General features: G+C 40.8%; 1 protein-coding gene across 3 annotated transcripts in view; it reads left to right on the top strand.

Annotated features, from left to right (window-relative positions):
* trps1 (trichorhinophalangeal syndrome I) overlaps nucleotides 1-18,916 on the top strand; it is a 118,921-nt gene that overhangs the window by 60,201 nt on the left and 39,804 nt on the right. For 2 of the 3 annotated variants that reach the window (XM_083926142.1, XM_083926143.1), the window contains exons 6-9: nucleotides 865-1,079; nucleotides 1,536-1,746; nucleotides 1,844-2,087; nucleotides 8,514-9,282. In XM_083926142.1, the coding sequence (XP_083782268.1) occupies nucleotides 865-1,079; nucleotides 1,536-1,746; nucleotides 1,844-2,087; nucleotides 8,514-9,282 (1,439 nt within the window). The remainder of the gene's footprint in view (nucleotides 1-864; nucleotides 1,080-1,535; nucleotides 1,747-1,843; nucleotides 2,088-8,513; nucleotides 9,283-18,916) is intronic. The other variant, XM_083926144.1, reaches the window with a different exon arrangement.

The raw sequence follows: 18,916 nt of genomic DNA, 5'->3' as shown, positions 1-18,916 counted from the left end.
TAATGATCAAGTGTAACAACATTGAATAGCGGTCTAATGCGTTTTACTTCTTCAAGAACTATGATAGCCTGGGAAACCAGACGAATCCGCAAGCTCATGTTTTATTTGCTCTGGCAGATACGTCTGGTCCCCGACTCTAGTTCACACAGATTTCCAGCCGACCAGACCCTGGCCGGGCCAATCACAACCGTTTATCTAATATGGGGCGTGTTTGAAACAACGACTGACATAGTATTGCGGAGCCTTTGCGCTTTACGCAAAATAAATGAAGCCTTCGTTTATTTCACTCGCACACCCTTGCACCATGGGCGAGAATCAACCTAGCTTAGTAAAGGGAATTTAGTATTTGAAAACAACCACATTGGCTGCCTGTAGCTGATGTGGAACTTTCTGTTGAAGGACTATTTTTGAATTTTAATGGCAAAAACAGCAACGTTCGTTCACAGACATATTGAGGCTGTACCATCACAGCTCATGTCTGCACGCTGGAGTCTGTCGCTCAGTGCTACGTCACATGTTCCGTTGCTCTGATTGGTCTTAGGCATTTTTATCTACAGCCACTGAGAACAGCGCTTGGAAATCGAAGATGCACTGAGAGGTTTCAGACTAACTTGCATTTGCGATTTTGTCTAAGGATGTCAGGCTAGTACTATGATGCTCCTCCTAGATACTCACTACACTGCTGACATTGACTTTCTGTTACAAGTACTACAATACTGCTTGAACCCTTCTTTTTTATCATTTCTAGTGCTTGATATTGCTTGACCCTCCTTGTTTGTTGAATTTCTGACATGCTCTTGTTTTTCTACTCCCAAGACCGGAAGGTTTTTATTAAGAGGCCTTTGCTCTGTTTTCTGCTCCTAGGAGACCCAAACAGCAGTGATTCAGAAGCAGTCGTGACCAGTTATAACTGTCAGTTGTGTGATTTCCGGTACTCAATGGCCCACAGTGCAGACGTGATCGTAGTAGCACCTTTGCTACTGCACTATCAGCACAACCACTCCATCCACCGATGCTGCATTCAGCACTGCATGTATTGTCCACAGGGGCTCTGTCAGCCACATAAACACCTTGGGGAGGTGAGATTATTAAAATATTGAAATGTTTATTTGCTCAGGGTATTTGTGTTTGCTTGAAAATTAGAGGTAGAATTGAGCTGTTTTGTAAGCACAAGAAAATAAAATGTAATATATGAACAAGTGTAAATTTAATTGTTCCAATTTTCAGCCTAGTTAAAATTCCCTTGCTTCCCCCAATCCACCCACGCACACTCCTTTGTGCCAGCTGCCAAACTGTCCTTTTGCAGCTGTTAAAATGCAAAAAGGATGGTTAAGAGACACAACTGGGGGTTGCATCTTTCTGTTAATGATGCGCATTCATATGGGTATCCTTTAATATTACCTGTACAAACAAAAAAAAAACAATCACCACAGCAGAAAACAAATTATTAAATGCTAAAGTTTTGGTAGTAATAACTAATGCATGCAAAGATCCATGCTACTCCTTACTCGGCTTTGTCTGATTCCTCTCAATAGGTGTCTCACCCCTTTGCTTGTCGAAAGCCCACCTGCCCTAAATGCTGTTCCAAGTTTCCTCCGTCCACCAAGCAGCAGGACACCCTCGGATCGAAACCTGCTACCGCCACCTCACCCAGCATGACCCCTCCGAATCCAAGAGGTGACCCCAGTATGATTTCAGGATCAACTTTTTACCCCTCTAACCCCGCCCACCCCGTTGTCACACAAGGTAGTCAAAGTCATATTTTGCAAATAATTTCAACTTTTATTTTGCATCTCAATAGATTCTAAATGATTCTTTTGTTTCTTGCTTTTTCTCATCCTAGGCGTCACCCACTTGTGTGACCAGTGTGCTTTTGCCACCACCGACATCGACGCGTTGCTTCAGCACTATGAAAGCTGCCACACCTTGATTAACATAAAGGGAGCAGCGCCACATGTAAAGGCCGAGGAAGAGGTTGGGGGAGACAAGGAAGGGGGGAGAGGAGGAGGAGGAGAAGAGAGGGAGTACTCTTGTACAAAGTGTCACTTCATCACAGAAGTGGAAGAAGACATTTTTAGACACTACAGGTAAGAGAGGGATGGGATTAAAGAATTACTTTTAATTGTTATTATTAGATATAATATATTATTCCATGTAATACTGTGTTATTTCCACAGGGTTGACTTTTATACACTAAGGCAGGGGTGTCAAACTGATCCAGTAAAGGGCCGTGTGGCTGCAGGTTTTCATTCCAACCAAGCAAGAACACACCTGACTCGACTCACTCAATCACCTGAACTGTCTTCACACAGTTGATTTGTTGGACCAGGTGTGTTTTTGATTGGTTTGATTGGCCCTTTACTGGATCAGTTTGACACCCTTGCAATAAGGGGTATTTACAATCTTTGAAAATGCATAGGGAATCTGGATTTTAGCCAGCATAAGTAATATGTAAACAAAAAATTAGTTTTGTTCTTTTTCAGAAGTCTGAAACAAATCTACTCACAGTGGCTGGTGATTCTGTGACATCCGTTCATTCATTCACTGAGTGACAGAATGTGGCATGTTATTCAAAGAGTGAATTTTGCAGTTAAGAGTCTAAGACTAAATGTTCCAGTACCTGAAGATAAAGAATTGTGCTGTGATTCAAACCCCTATAATTTTCTTTTTTTTTTACCCAATTACCCAGGATATGTTTCCTGAGCACACTTGTGTTCTGCAACAATCCATCAAAAAAAAACAACTAAAAAACCATCATACACTTAAGACATTTATAGACACATTTGACGCACCTGGAAGTGACTCAGCCCTGACATATATCTACAGATTTATCATCTTTTAGTATCACATATATGAATTTCACTACATTTAAAGCTGCAGTAGGTAAAAAGTAAAAAAGAAATAAATTGCGTGAGTCCCCTTCTTGTGGCTCTCCCTCTACCCTCTCTGTCCTGCGCCAATAGGAAAGCTTGCTCTCTCTGAAATGACCTGGGATTGGCTAAAGTTTCCTGTCATAGGATAGATTTTCTAAAGCTTGAAAACAGAGCCAAGAAGAGGTGCAGATGTCTTGTTTTCTCTCAATATGATGGAAGATTATGATGGATTTCTTTTGCCAAACAATACTAAAAATAAACTGCCTACCCCAGGTTTAAAGGGTGAAAAATCCAGCGACACTTGTAAGTTTACCTGCTTTCAGGCTGTTTCCCCTTCCCAGATACATATCAGCTCAGTTTCTATTTCCAGTTTTGCCAAATTCAGTCTGTGATTTATGACATTGCCTATTGTCAGGGAGAGAATCGTGTACACTTCAAATACTGGCAGTTTGAAACTGATAGAGAGGTGAAAGTGTGCTCTTGCACTACAAGCTCAGCACCAGGTCCTCTTACCTTCTGAGTTATCGAGGACTTAATCTAATCTCTGAGACATGAAACTGTGAGAATCTGGTTTTGTTCCTTTAGGAAGGATTTTAACAAGTGGCCTTTCCATCACTATCTGTTATAAGCTATCACTATCCTGGGAAACTACTCTAGTTAAGTACACTCCTATATAGTGTCATTTTTTAAGAATCTACTACAGGTACAAGGCCTATAAAACTACTCTACCAATTTACCATTGCTCTATGAACGCCAGACTTGAAATAGACAGTTTTTTTCTTTAAAGCATCAAAGTTAATGCAGCAGAGCCAGAGATATCTTTTTTTTTTATTCCACACATTTTCTCATATCGAAACCTGTTGCTGACATTACGTACAATGCAACTTTCCCGGGTAAATTTCAGTCAGAGATTAGGGTGTGTTATACTAGTAGCAATAAATGTAGCCTCGAGCAGAGATGAGGAGTGGGCTACAGAGGCCATATTTCTTTTTCAAGTTCAAATTTGTAGTTTTCAGTTTTCCCCAAATGACGCAATTAGATTTCAGGCAGCTCCCTCTGGAGCCACAAAGGGCTTTATACAACTTGTTTTACAAATGCAGTAGCACTTGTAAACAGACTTAGATTTGTAAAATTGTTTGTGTTTTCCTATATTTATGATTGCTGCTAGTATTTTACTGACTATCCATCCTGGAGCAGTTTTCTCCAAAGAGAATAAGCCTGTCAATATAGAACCAAATACTTACAGATGTGTTATAAGTTCTCTTTTTTATGATTTTGTTTTTATATGATGCATAACAGTAAAATGTTGTTTTTGCTAGGACATACAAATCTGTATTTACTGTATGTGTATACCTGCTCAATTTCACTGACCTTTAAAAGCCAATTTGTTGCCTGGACAAACACACAGAGACACACATACACATAGTTTTTAGTGACAGAGCCAGCAGTGATTGAGAAAGCTATGAGTTAGGGGGAGAGAGAGAGAGAGACTGAGAGAGAACTGAAGATTGTGTGAAATCTTTTCGACTATTTAAGTATCGATCTAGATTGCAGATCTGAATTGCCTCTTGATACAAGCTAACAGACAAAGTCAAACACACAACATACTTTTTCTTGTTTTCTTGCACATACACACACATACACACACACACACAATTACAGTCTGACAGAGCCATCTTAGCAAGATCCCTGCTACAAATCAATGAAAGATTTAAAAGTTTCATCTCAGGGTGAGGGCAGAGAGAAGAAGAGGGGTAGATGAAGAGAGGGGATGGAGTCACATACAGAAGGGAAAGTTAAACGTACAAAAGCAAGACAAGACATTGTATGAAGCAAAGGAATGAAAGACACAAAAACAGAGGGAGAAAGTGAGAGAAAGGCAGAGAAGAAAGTGGAGAAAAGAGGGAGAGAGGGTGACAAAGTGAGGGGGAGAATGAGGGAGAGTGGAGGGGATTTAACAGTCCACTCACGTCCTTAACAAAATCTAAGCCCTGAATCTCGGAGCTCAAATCAAATAAAACTGAAATAAAGCCAGAAAGTTTCACACCACCACTAAAATCAACCAAACTTTAAAGGATTCGATTGCCAAGTTTTAGAAAAAAATAAATAAATCAGGATTTAATTATAAGGGTGCTTAAAACAAAGGACAATGGTGCTGGGGGGAGAGAAGTTACCAGCTGAAAGAAAGTAATCAATCTCCCTTACAACTTCTACACACAAACACTCTAAGTTCAGATCCTCAGTGAAACATATGCTTTTGTTGTGATAGCTGATAATGTGCTTTAAATCATTTTAATTCTAGAATGTTTTTGGATTATTGATATTATAGGTGCCTCAGTTTCAAAATACTACAAACAGAGGCTATGTCCTTTCCACGGCGGCCTGGGTTCAACTCCGACCCATGGCCCTTTGCTGCGTGTCATCCCTCTCTCTCTCTCTCTCTCTCTCTCTCTGTCAAGTAAAGGCATAAAAAGCCAAAAAATTAATCTTAAAAACAAGAAAAGAAAGAAAAAAATGTGGTTTCATACATACATAGTTAATTTATGACACTTCCTAAACATATAAATAAAGCTTATTGTCAAACTGCAGAAATGCTGCCATGCTCTGATTGTAATTATTAACATCTGTAGACTTGCAGGTGTGTATTGACCTCAGGGGATGTAGGGGTCATAACCCTTAACACAGACATGTCATTTGAGTGATGCAGTTGATGTAGACCTGTTAGACTTTCAAAGTAAGGTGCACATAAGCTAGCAAGGATGTGTGGGATGTGCAGGCTCTTTGCTCACATCTCAAATGCAGTTGGGCTGACCTTTCTTGGGACCAGTCCCAGATGAAAAGTCTCTAATCCACATGAGGGAGGCAAACCAAATGTGAATCAGCATTCTTTTGTGCACCAGATAGTCCACTCTGCAAAAAAGAGACATTTTGAGATAATTTTGTTCCTGACTCAGACATTAACATTGCATTAAAAATGATTAACTTCTCATGTAGCTATTCTATCAATAAAAACTTCTTGATTTTCCCTGTCCACAGTTACATATTTCCCATCTAGGGGATATAAAAGACCTTTATTGGAAACATTCTTTTCTAACGAATTGTTTACTTTATCAACAGATCCTTTAAAATACCTTCTCTATATTTCTTCATGTGGCTTTACAAAAAAATACCACAAGGACAAAATGATACTTCCCAATGAACTCCTCATACTTAAGTGATGCCAGATTATTACTATTCTCAAATAAATACTGTAACCTTACTTGGTGGTAACACTAATCTATGAATTACAGAGAAACCCCCAAAACATCTTATTTAAGGACAGTTGATAAAACCCATGTATTGCTTTAATTAGTTTGTATGCTTTAATGCTAAATACAATGTCCCCTTTCTTATTTTTCATAGGAAAAAAAAATGGAATTCAATGTATGTGAGACATGTGCAGCTGTTGACAGTGTTCATGGTAAATGTGGATTGGATCAGTGCATGTGTAGAATGAATGATTGTGTGTGTGCATGTACGGTGATGACAAACAGACAGGCCAATGTGTCTTTGTTCAGCATCTGGAGACATTTAAGTCCAGTAGGTACAAGGTGTACTCTGCTCACACACACACATATCTTAACACATTTCTACAAATAGCTAGACAAGTTTGATCTGATAAAGATGCTGTTTGAAGCCCAAACTTGAATCTGTCGTTACCCAGGGAGTTTTGATATATTCAGCAATTAATAAAGGGCTATAGATAGACAAAGACAGATAACATATACAGAGGAAGAGTGAGGGGGACAGAGAAATAATATTTTTAAATTCGTTTGAAGCTTCATCAGAATCAGAATCAGAAATACTTTAATAAATAGTTTTTATCATTTAACTTTAATTCTGCAAAAATCAGATAAATGGCTTTCAAACAAGAAAGGTAGGGCATATGTTCCGGGTTTATATACTTTGCCATATTCTAAAGAAGTCAAGGTGTTATATCAGTACTGTGAATGTATCCACAGAGAAAAGCACATGGCCTGTATTTAGAAACTGCATCAAATATGAGGAGGTGAAATCACCTTTTTTTTCTTGAAAAATTCTGAAATGATTAATGAGTTATCATTATATTGGTACAGATTAATTTCCTGTCAATTGACTAACTGATTGATTAACTAATCCGATCGGTGTCCAATAATGTGGCACATCAAAACATTTTAATTTCATGAGATTTTCATTAAATATCCAATATTGTAAAAAGTCATATTTCTACGTGGAGGTGCTATATATAAATACTATGAAAGAACCCAAACACTCACACACAGTCTACATAGAAATGCACACAGCTCATTTTCAAAATCATTTTAGCAGAATATTCCACATTCATGAGAGAGGCTAGAACAGAACAATGTCAATTTGATAGGTCTTCGATGTTTGAAGTGAATTCTTTCAAATGATTATATTCCACTGTTATAAAACACACCCATTGGAGTGTGGCATTAATGAGAAGCCACTGGTGAGAAAAACTCAGGGGAAAACAACGGCAGTATAGAGCAAATTGCTGCTTCAGGATGAGATGTGAGTTAAATAAGTGGAAAATGTTTTCTACGGTTTTGAGTCAAGGTACACACCTGACTTATTTGTCAAATTATGGCCCAGATCAACTCCTACTTCTCATTCATGACAGGTCTAAATAATGAAGAAGGACCTATCTGAATTGTTTTCCTGTTATTTGTTTTCAAGAGGAAAAGTTTGTTAAACCGTTAACTTTTAGAGCATAACATGCCCATACAAGTCAAATAATTAGATCTCAGTACGGCAGAAAATATTTTTCAAGAATTGTCTTATTGTTCTATTGAGTATATATTCACATTCTTGCTTGTGTTTTTTGCATCAGCGCCTACTTTTCCTGTGTTCCTAAATATAAAGCAGCTGCCCATAATGGGCCCACCAACAGCCACAGCAAACAGGAGTCCAAGTTCTCGGTATAGATGCTCAATTGATTTTGGTCCTTGGCACGCACAAGAAGCATCTTAACTCTTTTCTGAGCCAGGGAAACCCCTGATGTTGTGTATCATATATTTTGCTGGTCAGTCAGGGGCCTTGCCAACAGGAAAGGTGGTTTGCTGATGGGCGATTCATTTCATGTCATTCATACTCATTTACATTCCTCACAGTTTTTTCCTAATTCATCGTGATTTAGTGGAACACTGAGTCACTTTTTGGCCACGGGCTTGGTGAAACTCTACCTGAGTGGTTTGTTAGAAATCAGGCAGGGACAAATGCACTTTAAATGCAACTCAGTGCAACTCAGTTGAATCAAGGAGTGGATTTTTCTTTTCCAAATGTGATCAGTGACAAACTTAAGTTGTCATATACACCCCATTAGAGCTATTAGAAATGTGTTTTAGATTTGAAATCGATAGAAAGCAAAGCAAATCTATGTACTTAAGTCTTAATAATTTTGTTCAGTGTCATTATTGTTACTGTTCTGACTTTAGTGTGAGTCACTTTTCACATTAAAGATAACCCTTAATTAAGAGCTGATGTTAACAGTATGGTCCAGACATCATTTGACAAACCTAAGAATGCCCTACTTATGTATATATTTAAGCAGTATTATCAAACTGATTTTAAACTCACTGCTTTTTTCTTTCTCTGCAGGCGTGTGCACGCGTGTTGCCGTTGTCGACGCTGCGACTTCACAGCTCCTGATTCGTCAGCCCTCCTTGACCATTTTAACTCAGCCCACTGCCATGAATCTCCCTCATTAAGCTCACTGACAACAACCTCCGTACCCACCTCACTGACGCCTTCGTTAACACTCTCAGCCAATGGATGCTCAGCTCCCTCTACCTTAGCGATTAAAGAAGAAAGCAAGGGGGATCTTCGCCTCCTCTACTCCCTTGCACCACCTGAGGGACGATTGGCAGAAGGAGGCAGAGAAGAGGCAGGAGGGGTGGTAAAGAGTGAGGGAGGTGAGGAGAAAGAGAGAGAGCGGGAGAAAGCCTGGGTTCTCGGGGAGACAAGAGGACTAGGAGAAAGAGGCGGTGAGCAAGCCCACGGTTTACTCTGGGTGCCCAAGGAGCGAATGGGACCCGAAAGAGTAGTAGAAAGAGGAGCAGGAGGTGGTAGCCCCTCTCTTTTCTCCTCCCCCCTCTCATTGTCGTTTGTTTCAGCCAATCATGAGGCCTCACAGCAGAAAAGAGGCATGGCCTCACCTAGCATGGTTTACCTGGGAGACACCAAGTCGTTTTTGGGAGATGCCAAGCTGTACGGAGGAGGGAGGCCAGGAGGAGCATCTGGAGGTGGAGGGGAGAAACAGAGCCAGATGCCTCAGCCGTACACAGGAGGAGGAGGAGGAGGGAGTGGAGGTGGAGGAGGACAGGAGAAAGGAGGAGCCGCAAAAGAGGAGTCCCAATCCCTTCTACGGGTAAGGTGGAACATGTGCACCCCCTCCTTCTTCTTTCATTCTTAATATACCTCTGTTTCACAGTCACCTCATTTTCTCATTCAACCTAATCTTTCTCCTTTGTCTCATTTACACCCTGGTTTTAGCTTTTAGCGCTGACTCTCGGGATGAAGGCCTTTGTAGCTAGATTTCTAAAGCCAGATATTACCTGCTGAGTTGTCAAAGTATTAATACCTTCATCCTAGTTTCCTTTGAAAAAGATGTGAGGGTTAGACCACTTGCAGAGAGCAGCTACAATGAGATCTGTATTCTTCCGTTATATATTTGGGTACTTATGCAGATCGACGTCTGCTAGCAAAGTGTGTACGAGCGTCTCCACGTGCTTGCAAGTGTTCATATCTCTGTGAGCTTTTGTCCATGTGCGCATGATTCCATGGCATAATTTCCTTTCCCATAAGTTGCATTCATCTTTTTTTAAATTACATTTTAACTTACAAAACAGTGAGCAACTTCCCTGTTGCTACAGCAACTGGGAGGCAAACTGACAGTTCCCATGGTTACCACCTGTCAGTCAGTTCCCTCATCCTACTTTGCAGCCCACAAAGCTTTTTACTTCACAGTGATGTCATGGACTGGTAGGAACAGAATGTGGTTTGCCAACACCGCAAAGCTTATTGGCTATGATCACATTAGATCAGAATAGACTGAAGTGTGTGTGTGTGTGTGTGTGTGTGTGTGTGTGTGTGTGTGTGTGTGTGTGTGTGTGTGTGTGTGTGTGTGTGTGCGTGTGCGTGTGCGTGTGCGTGTGCGTGTGCGTGTGCGTGTGCGTGTGCGTGTGCGTGCGTGTAGTGTCAAGACACTGACATGGGTCTACGTAAGTGGTAGTATTGAGTGTGAGAATGTTTTTTGTGTTGTCTGTATGCACATATCAGTGTGTGAGTAGAGTGTATGGCTTCTTTGTACAAGTTGTGGGTTGATCTATTGCATAGTATGTATATGTGTGCGTGTGTGTGTGAGGTGTTGGCAGTAACTTGGCCGACTGGGCTGGGTGGGGCAGTAAGAGGTTTACTCATTATCATGGGTGGGGCAGTGTGTGTCTGTGAGGGAGAGGGAGAGAGAGACTGCATGCTTGAGAGAAAAAGGGAGAACAATTGAGATAAAGAGAGGAAGATAGGGATAGTCAGATGGAGATAAAAAGTTAACCCCTTAACGTGCTTTGCCCTTTGTTCCCCTCTAACAAACCAGTTATGTCATGTAAATTAGAGTTTTAGAGATCTTGGCAGGCATTTTAATATATTTTGGAGAGAGCCAAGCTAGCACTTTCCTACTGCTTTCACTCTTTATGATAAGTTAAGCTAACGACTCCCAACTCTGTCTCCGTACATAACGCAAAGTCATGAGATTGACATGGATCTTCTCATCTAACTCCTGGAAAGAAAACAACATATTTCACTTTCCTTTTCATTCTGTACAAGGGTTGGGGGACTGGAAGAATGTATCGGCTACCAATGATGGCTACATTACCGGTTGTTGTTTTTTAGGACCATTTATTAGTCCGTTGTTATTGTATTTTGCTCATTTCTGAAGGTGAGAAGAAAAACAAAGAAGAGCCGAAGGGAAGAGAGAAAAAAAACAACAATTTATTTGAGGAAAAGCTCAACATGACTTATAACTTATTACTTACTAGCTTTCTAATATATGGCTTTTGCTGCTATCTTTCTCCCTCTCCCTCCTCTCACTACACAATATTTATTCTCAGTTTCCATGGCATGCACTGACATGTCTAACACGCTAATATACCACACACACACGCAGCCTGAGGTTGACTCATCACTGGGCAGGGTAAGGGAGGGGCACTGATGCAAAGGATCATCTGAAATAGCTTAGGTCACACATACACACACACACACACACACACACACACACACACACACACACACACACACACACACACACACACACACTGACCCTTAAGGACACACAGACAGACATTTTGCTCAATTTAAATGCAGCCTTTGACGCAAGAGGGCAGAGTCTGAATTCTAAAAGGTGAATCCACCCAAAATACAAATTGACTCTTTGTAAATGGCAAGTGAGAAGTAATGAAGGAGAAGGAGATGATGGAGGGGTGGTGTTGAAGGAAGAGCAATGATGAAAGGATGCAGGGAGTGGGTACGTAGAGCAGAAGCAAAGGACAGTGTGACATAAAGAGACAAAATCAGAAACAGTTAGTCATATTTCATTTAAACACACAATTGTCTATGTGCCTGTGTGCAGTCCTGCACTTGTGTGTGCCTCCTGCATCCTCACTTTTTCTTTCTACTCTCCCCCTGCATCGATCTGTCTCTCCCCTTTTTTCTCTTCCTTCTTTTTCTTTTATTTCCCTTCTTTTCCTCAAAGGACAACTCACCTGATACACAGGGATCAATAAACACCTCACACACACACACACACACAAAAGCTTTCAGGCATGCACACACACTTATATACACACAGAATTAGAGTTCTTAGAATTCTGGTATGGGAGGCTTTTTGCTTTGCAGAGGGGAGAGAATATTTTCTTTTGAAAAGCCTGGTCTATAATTGCTGCACATTGTTACCTTGTTAAGACATTGCCCCCTCTTTTATCTTTGTTTTCATCAGGATTTATTACATGGCAGACATTTTTTTTCAGTCTGAAATCTTATTTTCTGACGTTTTGATTTACTGTATGTGGTGAGGATGGAAAGCGTATGAGGTTTAGAGATGAAATTAAAGTAAAAGGTTGGTTAACGTTTTAGTTTATAAATGGAATGAGACAGAGTGAGTAATGGTGGTTTTTCAAGTTAAGTAGGGCTGAGAAAGGTCCGTCTCTGAGCCAAACATATGTGAACACATGTGAAGATCCTCAAACATATGTGAATTGACCCAAAACTTAGATCATCTAATAAATTCCAGACCGTGTTTTCAAAGGGAATTCCACCTCAAGGACACCCGAGAGGAGTAGATAAATGGACGCAAGCAGGGAGAGGAAAAATTGTGGATGTGACCTTACAAACACAATATAATTGTGTTCATCTCATGTGGTCATATTGCAATACTGAAACGTGAACCTTTGGGGTTTTAAAAGTCCCATGCGTGACATTCAATTCCATTTGAGTGGAGAGACAGAGAAAATACAGGGACAAACTGAGAGAGATACGGGAATGTGTGCTTTCAGCAGATCAGAGAAGAGTTTCATTAAAGTTTCTCTCGTTTACATTTCTGCCTGATGGAGCTAATTATGTTTAAAAGACACACAACACACACAGACACACACGCAGCTGTATTTCCTTAAAGTTCTCATTACTTTGCGTTCTACTTCCCTTCTTCCTTGAATAAATTCAGCGTACATGTGCATCTGTGCGGCTGTGTGTGCTTTCCAGTGCTTGTGTACTTAATTATGTGTGATGAGTCTGCGTTTGCACTCTGTGTGTGTGTGTGTGTGTGTGTGTGTGTGTGTGTGTGTGTGTGTGTGTGTGTGTGTGTGTGTGTGTGTGTGTGTGTGTGTGTGTGTGTGTGTGTGTGTGTGTGTGTGTGTGTGTGTGTGTGTGTGTGTGTGTGTGTGTGTGTGTTTCGTCAGGAAATTAAAGCATGAATTGAACTTTTTTCCATGCTGATAATTTAACATCACTTTATATCCGCTACAGGAAATTATGGAGCTTATGCTCAAGTTTGTGTGTGTGTGTTTTTGTGTGTGTGTGTGTGTGTGTGTGTGTGTGTGTGTGCGTGCGTGCGTGTCTCTGTGTATGTGTGTGCACTGTGTTTAATACTTTTTTAAAGACAAAACACGGTGGGGTAAACTTTGGTGATTTAACTAATTAATGGTGCTCCTTAACTGGACTACTATGTTATCTGAATATTGTCTTTCTATTTCCTGGACCTTTTTTACTGTTTGCAGCACTCCCACTATTAATTTATAAGACCAATGCCTTCAAACAGCCTTGATTGTGTTTTGTACAGTTTATTCCGTAGGCCTTATAAAAAAATACTTTTTGATGTGCAGTCCCTTGAGTTTAGAAAAGTTATCTACAATAAAATATAGTGATAAAAAGGAATTTGTTTCAAAGGCTGGATAAGTTTATTTTTTGCTCATAAAATGTCCCACACAATACACATCTTGCTGACAAATGACCAAAAGTGACCTGATCCGAAATGGTTTTGTATGTTTTATATTGATATTAAACTCACCTTCTGAGACAAGTCCACAATGCGACTGTACAGTTTGCCCTTATTCCAAAATATATTTTTTCTACAATATATCAATATTATTATTATATATACAGTATATTTTAATAATCCAACTAAGCTGTTTGCATTGCTAACGAAAATGAATATTCCACCAATATTCGAACTTACATGCAGCCGTGCAAAATAGGATCTTTCACAGTATTTCATTTGTTCGATCGTGTGAACACAGCCTCCCTCTTTCATTCCTTAAACCACCTTCTTGAAAAGGTCGGCGTTGCGGTGTTTGCGCACATAAAAAAAAAAACAGTTAATATCCAAGTCTGTCATAATGTTTAAAAGTAGATGGGTTTCTCCTTCTGACCAAAAATGTGGGCTTTTATTTTTGGCACGCATCCCTACCCTAGCCTGCAATCTGTTGACTAGTTGGTCAACCACAGAGCTGACGGTAGGCCGTAAATGGGCAAGAGGCTGTAAACTGTCGTAATCTGCTGTAAAAAGCCCCGTTGAGATGAATGTCATGCTTTCACTCTCTAAAATCTGAATAATACCGGATCCCACATGTCTTAATTGTGAAATGCTATGTATATATTAATACAGCAGTATGGTTATAAGCAGTCTGAGCTAAAAAATGGAGCTCATTATTTATGATGCTCTGCTAAAGCCTATAGCATTCTATATACATTCCCTTGTGGAATATGTAACAAATGATGTCTGTATTATTTCTGAAATGCAGTTTTTTGTGTGGGTCGGAAAAGGGAAGACATACTGACATTTACCAAACTGCACACCCATTCTCTCCCTCTCTACACACACATACTGTACACACACTCAGACAGAGTTGTCTGTTCTGGACTATTCAGTTTGTTTGTGTAGCAGTCACATTTCCCATCAGGATACAGACTCAAATAAACACAGCCATGCTAGAAGGGGAAAAAAGTGTGTGGTAGCTTGTGTGTGTGTCTCTCTGTGTGTGTGTGTGTGTGTGTGTGTGTGTGTGTGTGTGTGTGTGTGTGTGTGTGTGTGTGTGTGTGTGTGTGTGTGTGTGTGTGTGTGTGTGTGTGTGTGTGTGTGTGTGTGTGTGTGTGTGTGTGTGTGTGTGTGTGTGTGTGTGTGTGTGTGTGTGTGTGTGTGTGTGTGTGTGTGTGTGTGGTAATGTGCCTAATGTATAAAATCCAGGCTGTGTTTAGTGTAACAGAAACATAATCAGACAACCCGTTTGCTGTACTTTTGGCATGTGTTGTTTTTTTTTGTCTGTCTGTCTGTGAAAATACTGGTGGATAGGCTTGTGTGTGAACATTAGTGTGTTTTGTGTGTGTGTTGTGTGCGTGTGTGTGTGTGTGTGTGTGTGTGTGTGTGTGTGTGTGTGTGTGTGTGTGTGTGTGTGTGTGCATGTGTGCGTGCATGTGTGTGATGACGTGTGTGGCTTTACGCTGTGTGACAGTCCACAGCAGTCTCATTGGCTGCTAGGAAGGAACATTTGAATTGAAAAACAATTTCACCCATTTTGGCTATTCCACACATTCCACACTTACCTACACGTATTACAGCTGACAACATGCGTACTTGGAACGTGACAGCTTGGCATTTTTGGCTCACACTAATCAAGAATTAGCGTATTTGCTTGACTATATCTTGCGTGTTTGGATGTTAATCCTCCTTTCAAGTGTGCTTTGAATTTTCTGATTGACTGATTCCGACTCGGCATTGAAAAAGCATAAAAAGTCAAGTGTTCCTTCTCAACCTGTTTGGGAAACATGACTTTTTACCGCATCACACCACTTCCGAAAGTGTAAAGTCAGTCATCAGTCATAGAAGAGTAGACTAAATTGACTTTAAAATCCCAGGATTTGGCAGTGTGGTTTTTCTTTGGGTTACATTTTGGCAGCAGGGTGGTGAAGTGATAAGTCAGATGTCCCTCAGCTCAAAGCTCAGGCTCAATCCCCTTTGTCTGACATATCTCCCTGGCTGAAGTGTCCTTGAGCAAGACATTGAACCATTATTTGCTCCAGGGCTGCTGCTGGGTAACTGACCCTGCGGTCTGACCTTCCTGTGTATGGAACGCAGCAAGACGAGAAGTTCCTCCTTCCTGGACCGGTAGAGTATTAAAAAAATAGACTTTCCTGTGATTGTCTAAACTTTACTGGCATTCACTGAATTGTCCTATTTCTGACAAACCGCAACAATCTGGCATCCAAGTAGGAAAAACCATTAAAAGTATTCAGATTTTTTTCTTTGCACCAGTCTCTAGATTAAGTATGATTATACAAGAATCTTGATCTAAAGTGCATTACACAAAAATGCAGTGGTTTATAGCTCCTAATATCACGTAATATGATAAGATTAGTTTGACTTGACTAACATGGTTGGTAACGCATTTCATTGGTTCAGACACATGTCGCTTACACACATGGCCTTTTCATTGGTTCAGCTGGGCAGCCATGACACAGATGTTCCACCCTCCCCGCCAGTGAACCAACCAGGTGTTTTTCATCATGTCGACATGGCAACGGTAAAACACAGTGGTTATTTTAGCTCCTAGCTGTAATTTAGACGTTTACATCAATTACTGTTACAATCAGCTTACACATACACGCACGCACGCGCACACACACACACACACACACACACACACACAAACACACACACACACACAGACACTACTGGAAGTGTGTCTACATGTGATCATGTATGTGTTTTTTTTATATTTCTTAGTGTTTTTCTGCCACGGCTTGCACACCCACTCCCTCGGTGCTTGTATGTTTCTTACTGTTGGTCTCTCTTTCTCTCTCTCTCTCTCTCTCTCGCTCTCTCTCTCTCTCTCTCTCTCTTGCTCTCTATCCATTTATGTCTCTCTCTTTCTCTCTCTCTCTTACTCTCTCTCTTTGTGTAATTTGGGAGCATTTCACTACTGTGCGTGTGTGTGTGTGGGGGGGGTCTGTGTGTGTGTGTGCGTGTGTGTGTGTGTGTGTGTGTGTACACATGGAACCAATATTGAGGCCAGATGATCATTTTGCTACAACAAGACCTCTACACGCAACGCCAGCCAGCTACACACACACACACACACACACACACAGAAATGCATTGGGTATACCATTCTGGCAGCACTTGTGTAATTAGGAAGCTGATTGGTTAGATTAAATGTCCATCTGACCCCTGACCAATAGTTAATTTGAAAACCCTTCCCCTTTCCTCTGTCTCCTGGATCTCCTTTCCTTCCCTCATCTTGTCTTCTCGTTGAAGTTCTTTCACACAATCAGGCATTTGCTTTGGTAATAGTGACTGATGTAATTTGACAAATGAAAGAAAAGAGGCTGGAGAAAATGAACAGTTATTATAAAGGCTGCTTCCAGTAAATGACGGAATGCAGACTGATGAATTGTGTTTTTTTTTTTCATTTTTTACATCCATCAGTGTTCCCTGGCCATTTTAATGTAAAAATGTCTGGCTTAACAGAAACACCTAACGAAGAACAATACACATCTGCTTAACATATCAGTTCCTTATTTTCTTTTCCTTCTTTTTTTGTCCTTTGTTCTTCTCCTCTATACATTAAGCCTTGTTCACTGATGTGCGTAATTTAGGAGAAGCGCTTTAGAACCTCCGTAGGAAGGATGCTTCTCACAGCATTCAGATGGGCAGGGAAGTGCTAAAACACACACACAGCTGTGAATTGTGTTAAAGCTTGCAAGGTAAAAAAAAAAAAAACAACACAACAACTTTAACTCACTTTTATTGAGGCCCAGTGCAGATCACCTGCCAAACCACAACAGCAAAACAATGAAGACAAGAAGTCCAGTTGATCCAATCTGCATTCCCACTTGCATTTTATTTGCTGTGAGTTGCCAATCATCTCTAGTCCCTTATGACACATCTGACATCTTAAGTGTGTCTTGCATTTTGACCAAGTTTGAGATCACAGCAGCACATCTCCTTCACTGCAGCGAGAAAGTGGAATTAGTAAAGATAAAGGTGTAGTACCCATATTTAGATTCACACCACATGAGCACACACACTCTCAAACATATACAGGATATGCATGCACAGGCTTGACCAGTCATTTTGACATTTTAATACACTTCCCTTTAGGACATCTAGTCACATCTTACTTTAGTGCGAGAGGGAGAGAGAGAGAGAGAGAGAGAGAGAGAGAGAGAAAGAGAGAGAGATGGTGAGAAAGAGTTGGTGTGTGTGTTTGTGAGCGATGTCATGGCAACCTTGGCGGTCCAAGGCCCTCTTGGCAAGGTAGCAATATGGCCCTGGGCACGTGCGCGTTCAGGGGACTGTGCCACCCCAGTGTGTGTGCGTGTATGTGTGAGAGGAATATAAAGTGGAAACGCACATGCACCCTAAAACTCATAATACACTCTCATATACTCACTGTGCTGTGCATACTTGATATAGGGAGAAAGCTAGAGAAGGAAACATCGTTTTTCTCTCTCTTCCTCTTGTCTGTATCTCCATTAACTCCTCCCTTTCTCTCTGTCTGTCTCCCCCTCTGTCTCCCCCTATGTGTCCCCTGTGAGCTCTTCCCTCGTTAGGAATTCTGTGTGTGTGTGTGTGTGTGTGTGTGTGTGTGTGTGTGTGTGTGTGTGTGTGTGTGTGTGTGTGTGTGTGTGTGTGTGTGTGTGTGTGTGTGTGTGTGTGTGTGTGTGTGTGTGTGTGTGTGTGTGTGTGTGTGTGTGTGTGTGTGTGTGTGTGTGTGTGTGTGTGTGTGTGTGCGCGCGTGTGTGTGTGTGGGGCATGGCATGATGCATCTTGTATACTGGATTTCTCTTAAGACCGTTTCTCTTTTGTTCCCTTTCTTTCTCTCTATCTGACTGTACAACACAACAGGACCAGACACAACCTGGCACAGCTTCAACTGCTCAAGATTTGTATGCTCCCAGAGCACATATCGACTTGTATTGTGTTTCCGTGTAGCACTGTGAAGAGGGCCAAAGCCAAAGCTAAAGACACTATAGCCTGGTTGAGCTGTGAGAGCCTTGTATTTGGTCTGTCTTAACAGCTAAGAAGTTTTGATGAGAGCCACAGAGAGGCTGAGTGTGCTCAAGTTGCATTTACGACTCCATGCCACTGCTTGCAAAATGACATTACATTTTCTCATGTCATAGATGAGTCATCCAATGTGAAAACTGAACAGAAATTACTTTTAAACTTTGTTCATGCTCAAAATGAATCCTGAAAGATGCAGGTTTCAATGTGAAAGTCATGATTTCAATGAGTCAACTTTATTTAAATAGCCCGTTTATCACAAATCACACATTTCACCTTAAGACAGGCAAAAGAAACTTCAGGTAGAGCAACTTAGACATGCAATAGTTGCTGTGTGAGCGCAGTACATAATAAAATCACATTTATTAAAACAAAACTGACAACACAGTGTTCACAGTTCTATAGAAACTGTGATAGATGTGCAGAAACCTTTTGGAAACTGAGAATTGGT

This window comes from Echiichthys vipera (genome assembly GCF_963691815.1).
Source record: "Echiichthys vipera genome assembly, chromosome: 13".
NCBI classification, from domain to species: domain Eukaryota; kingdom Metazoa; phylum Chordata; class Actinopteri; order Perciformes; family Trachinidae; genus Echiichthys; species Echiichthys vipera.
This window is presented reverse-complemented; position numbering and strand designations above follow the sequence as displayed.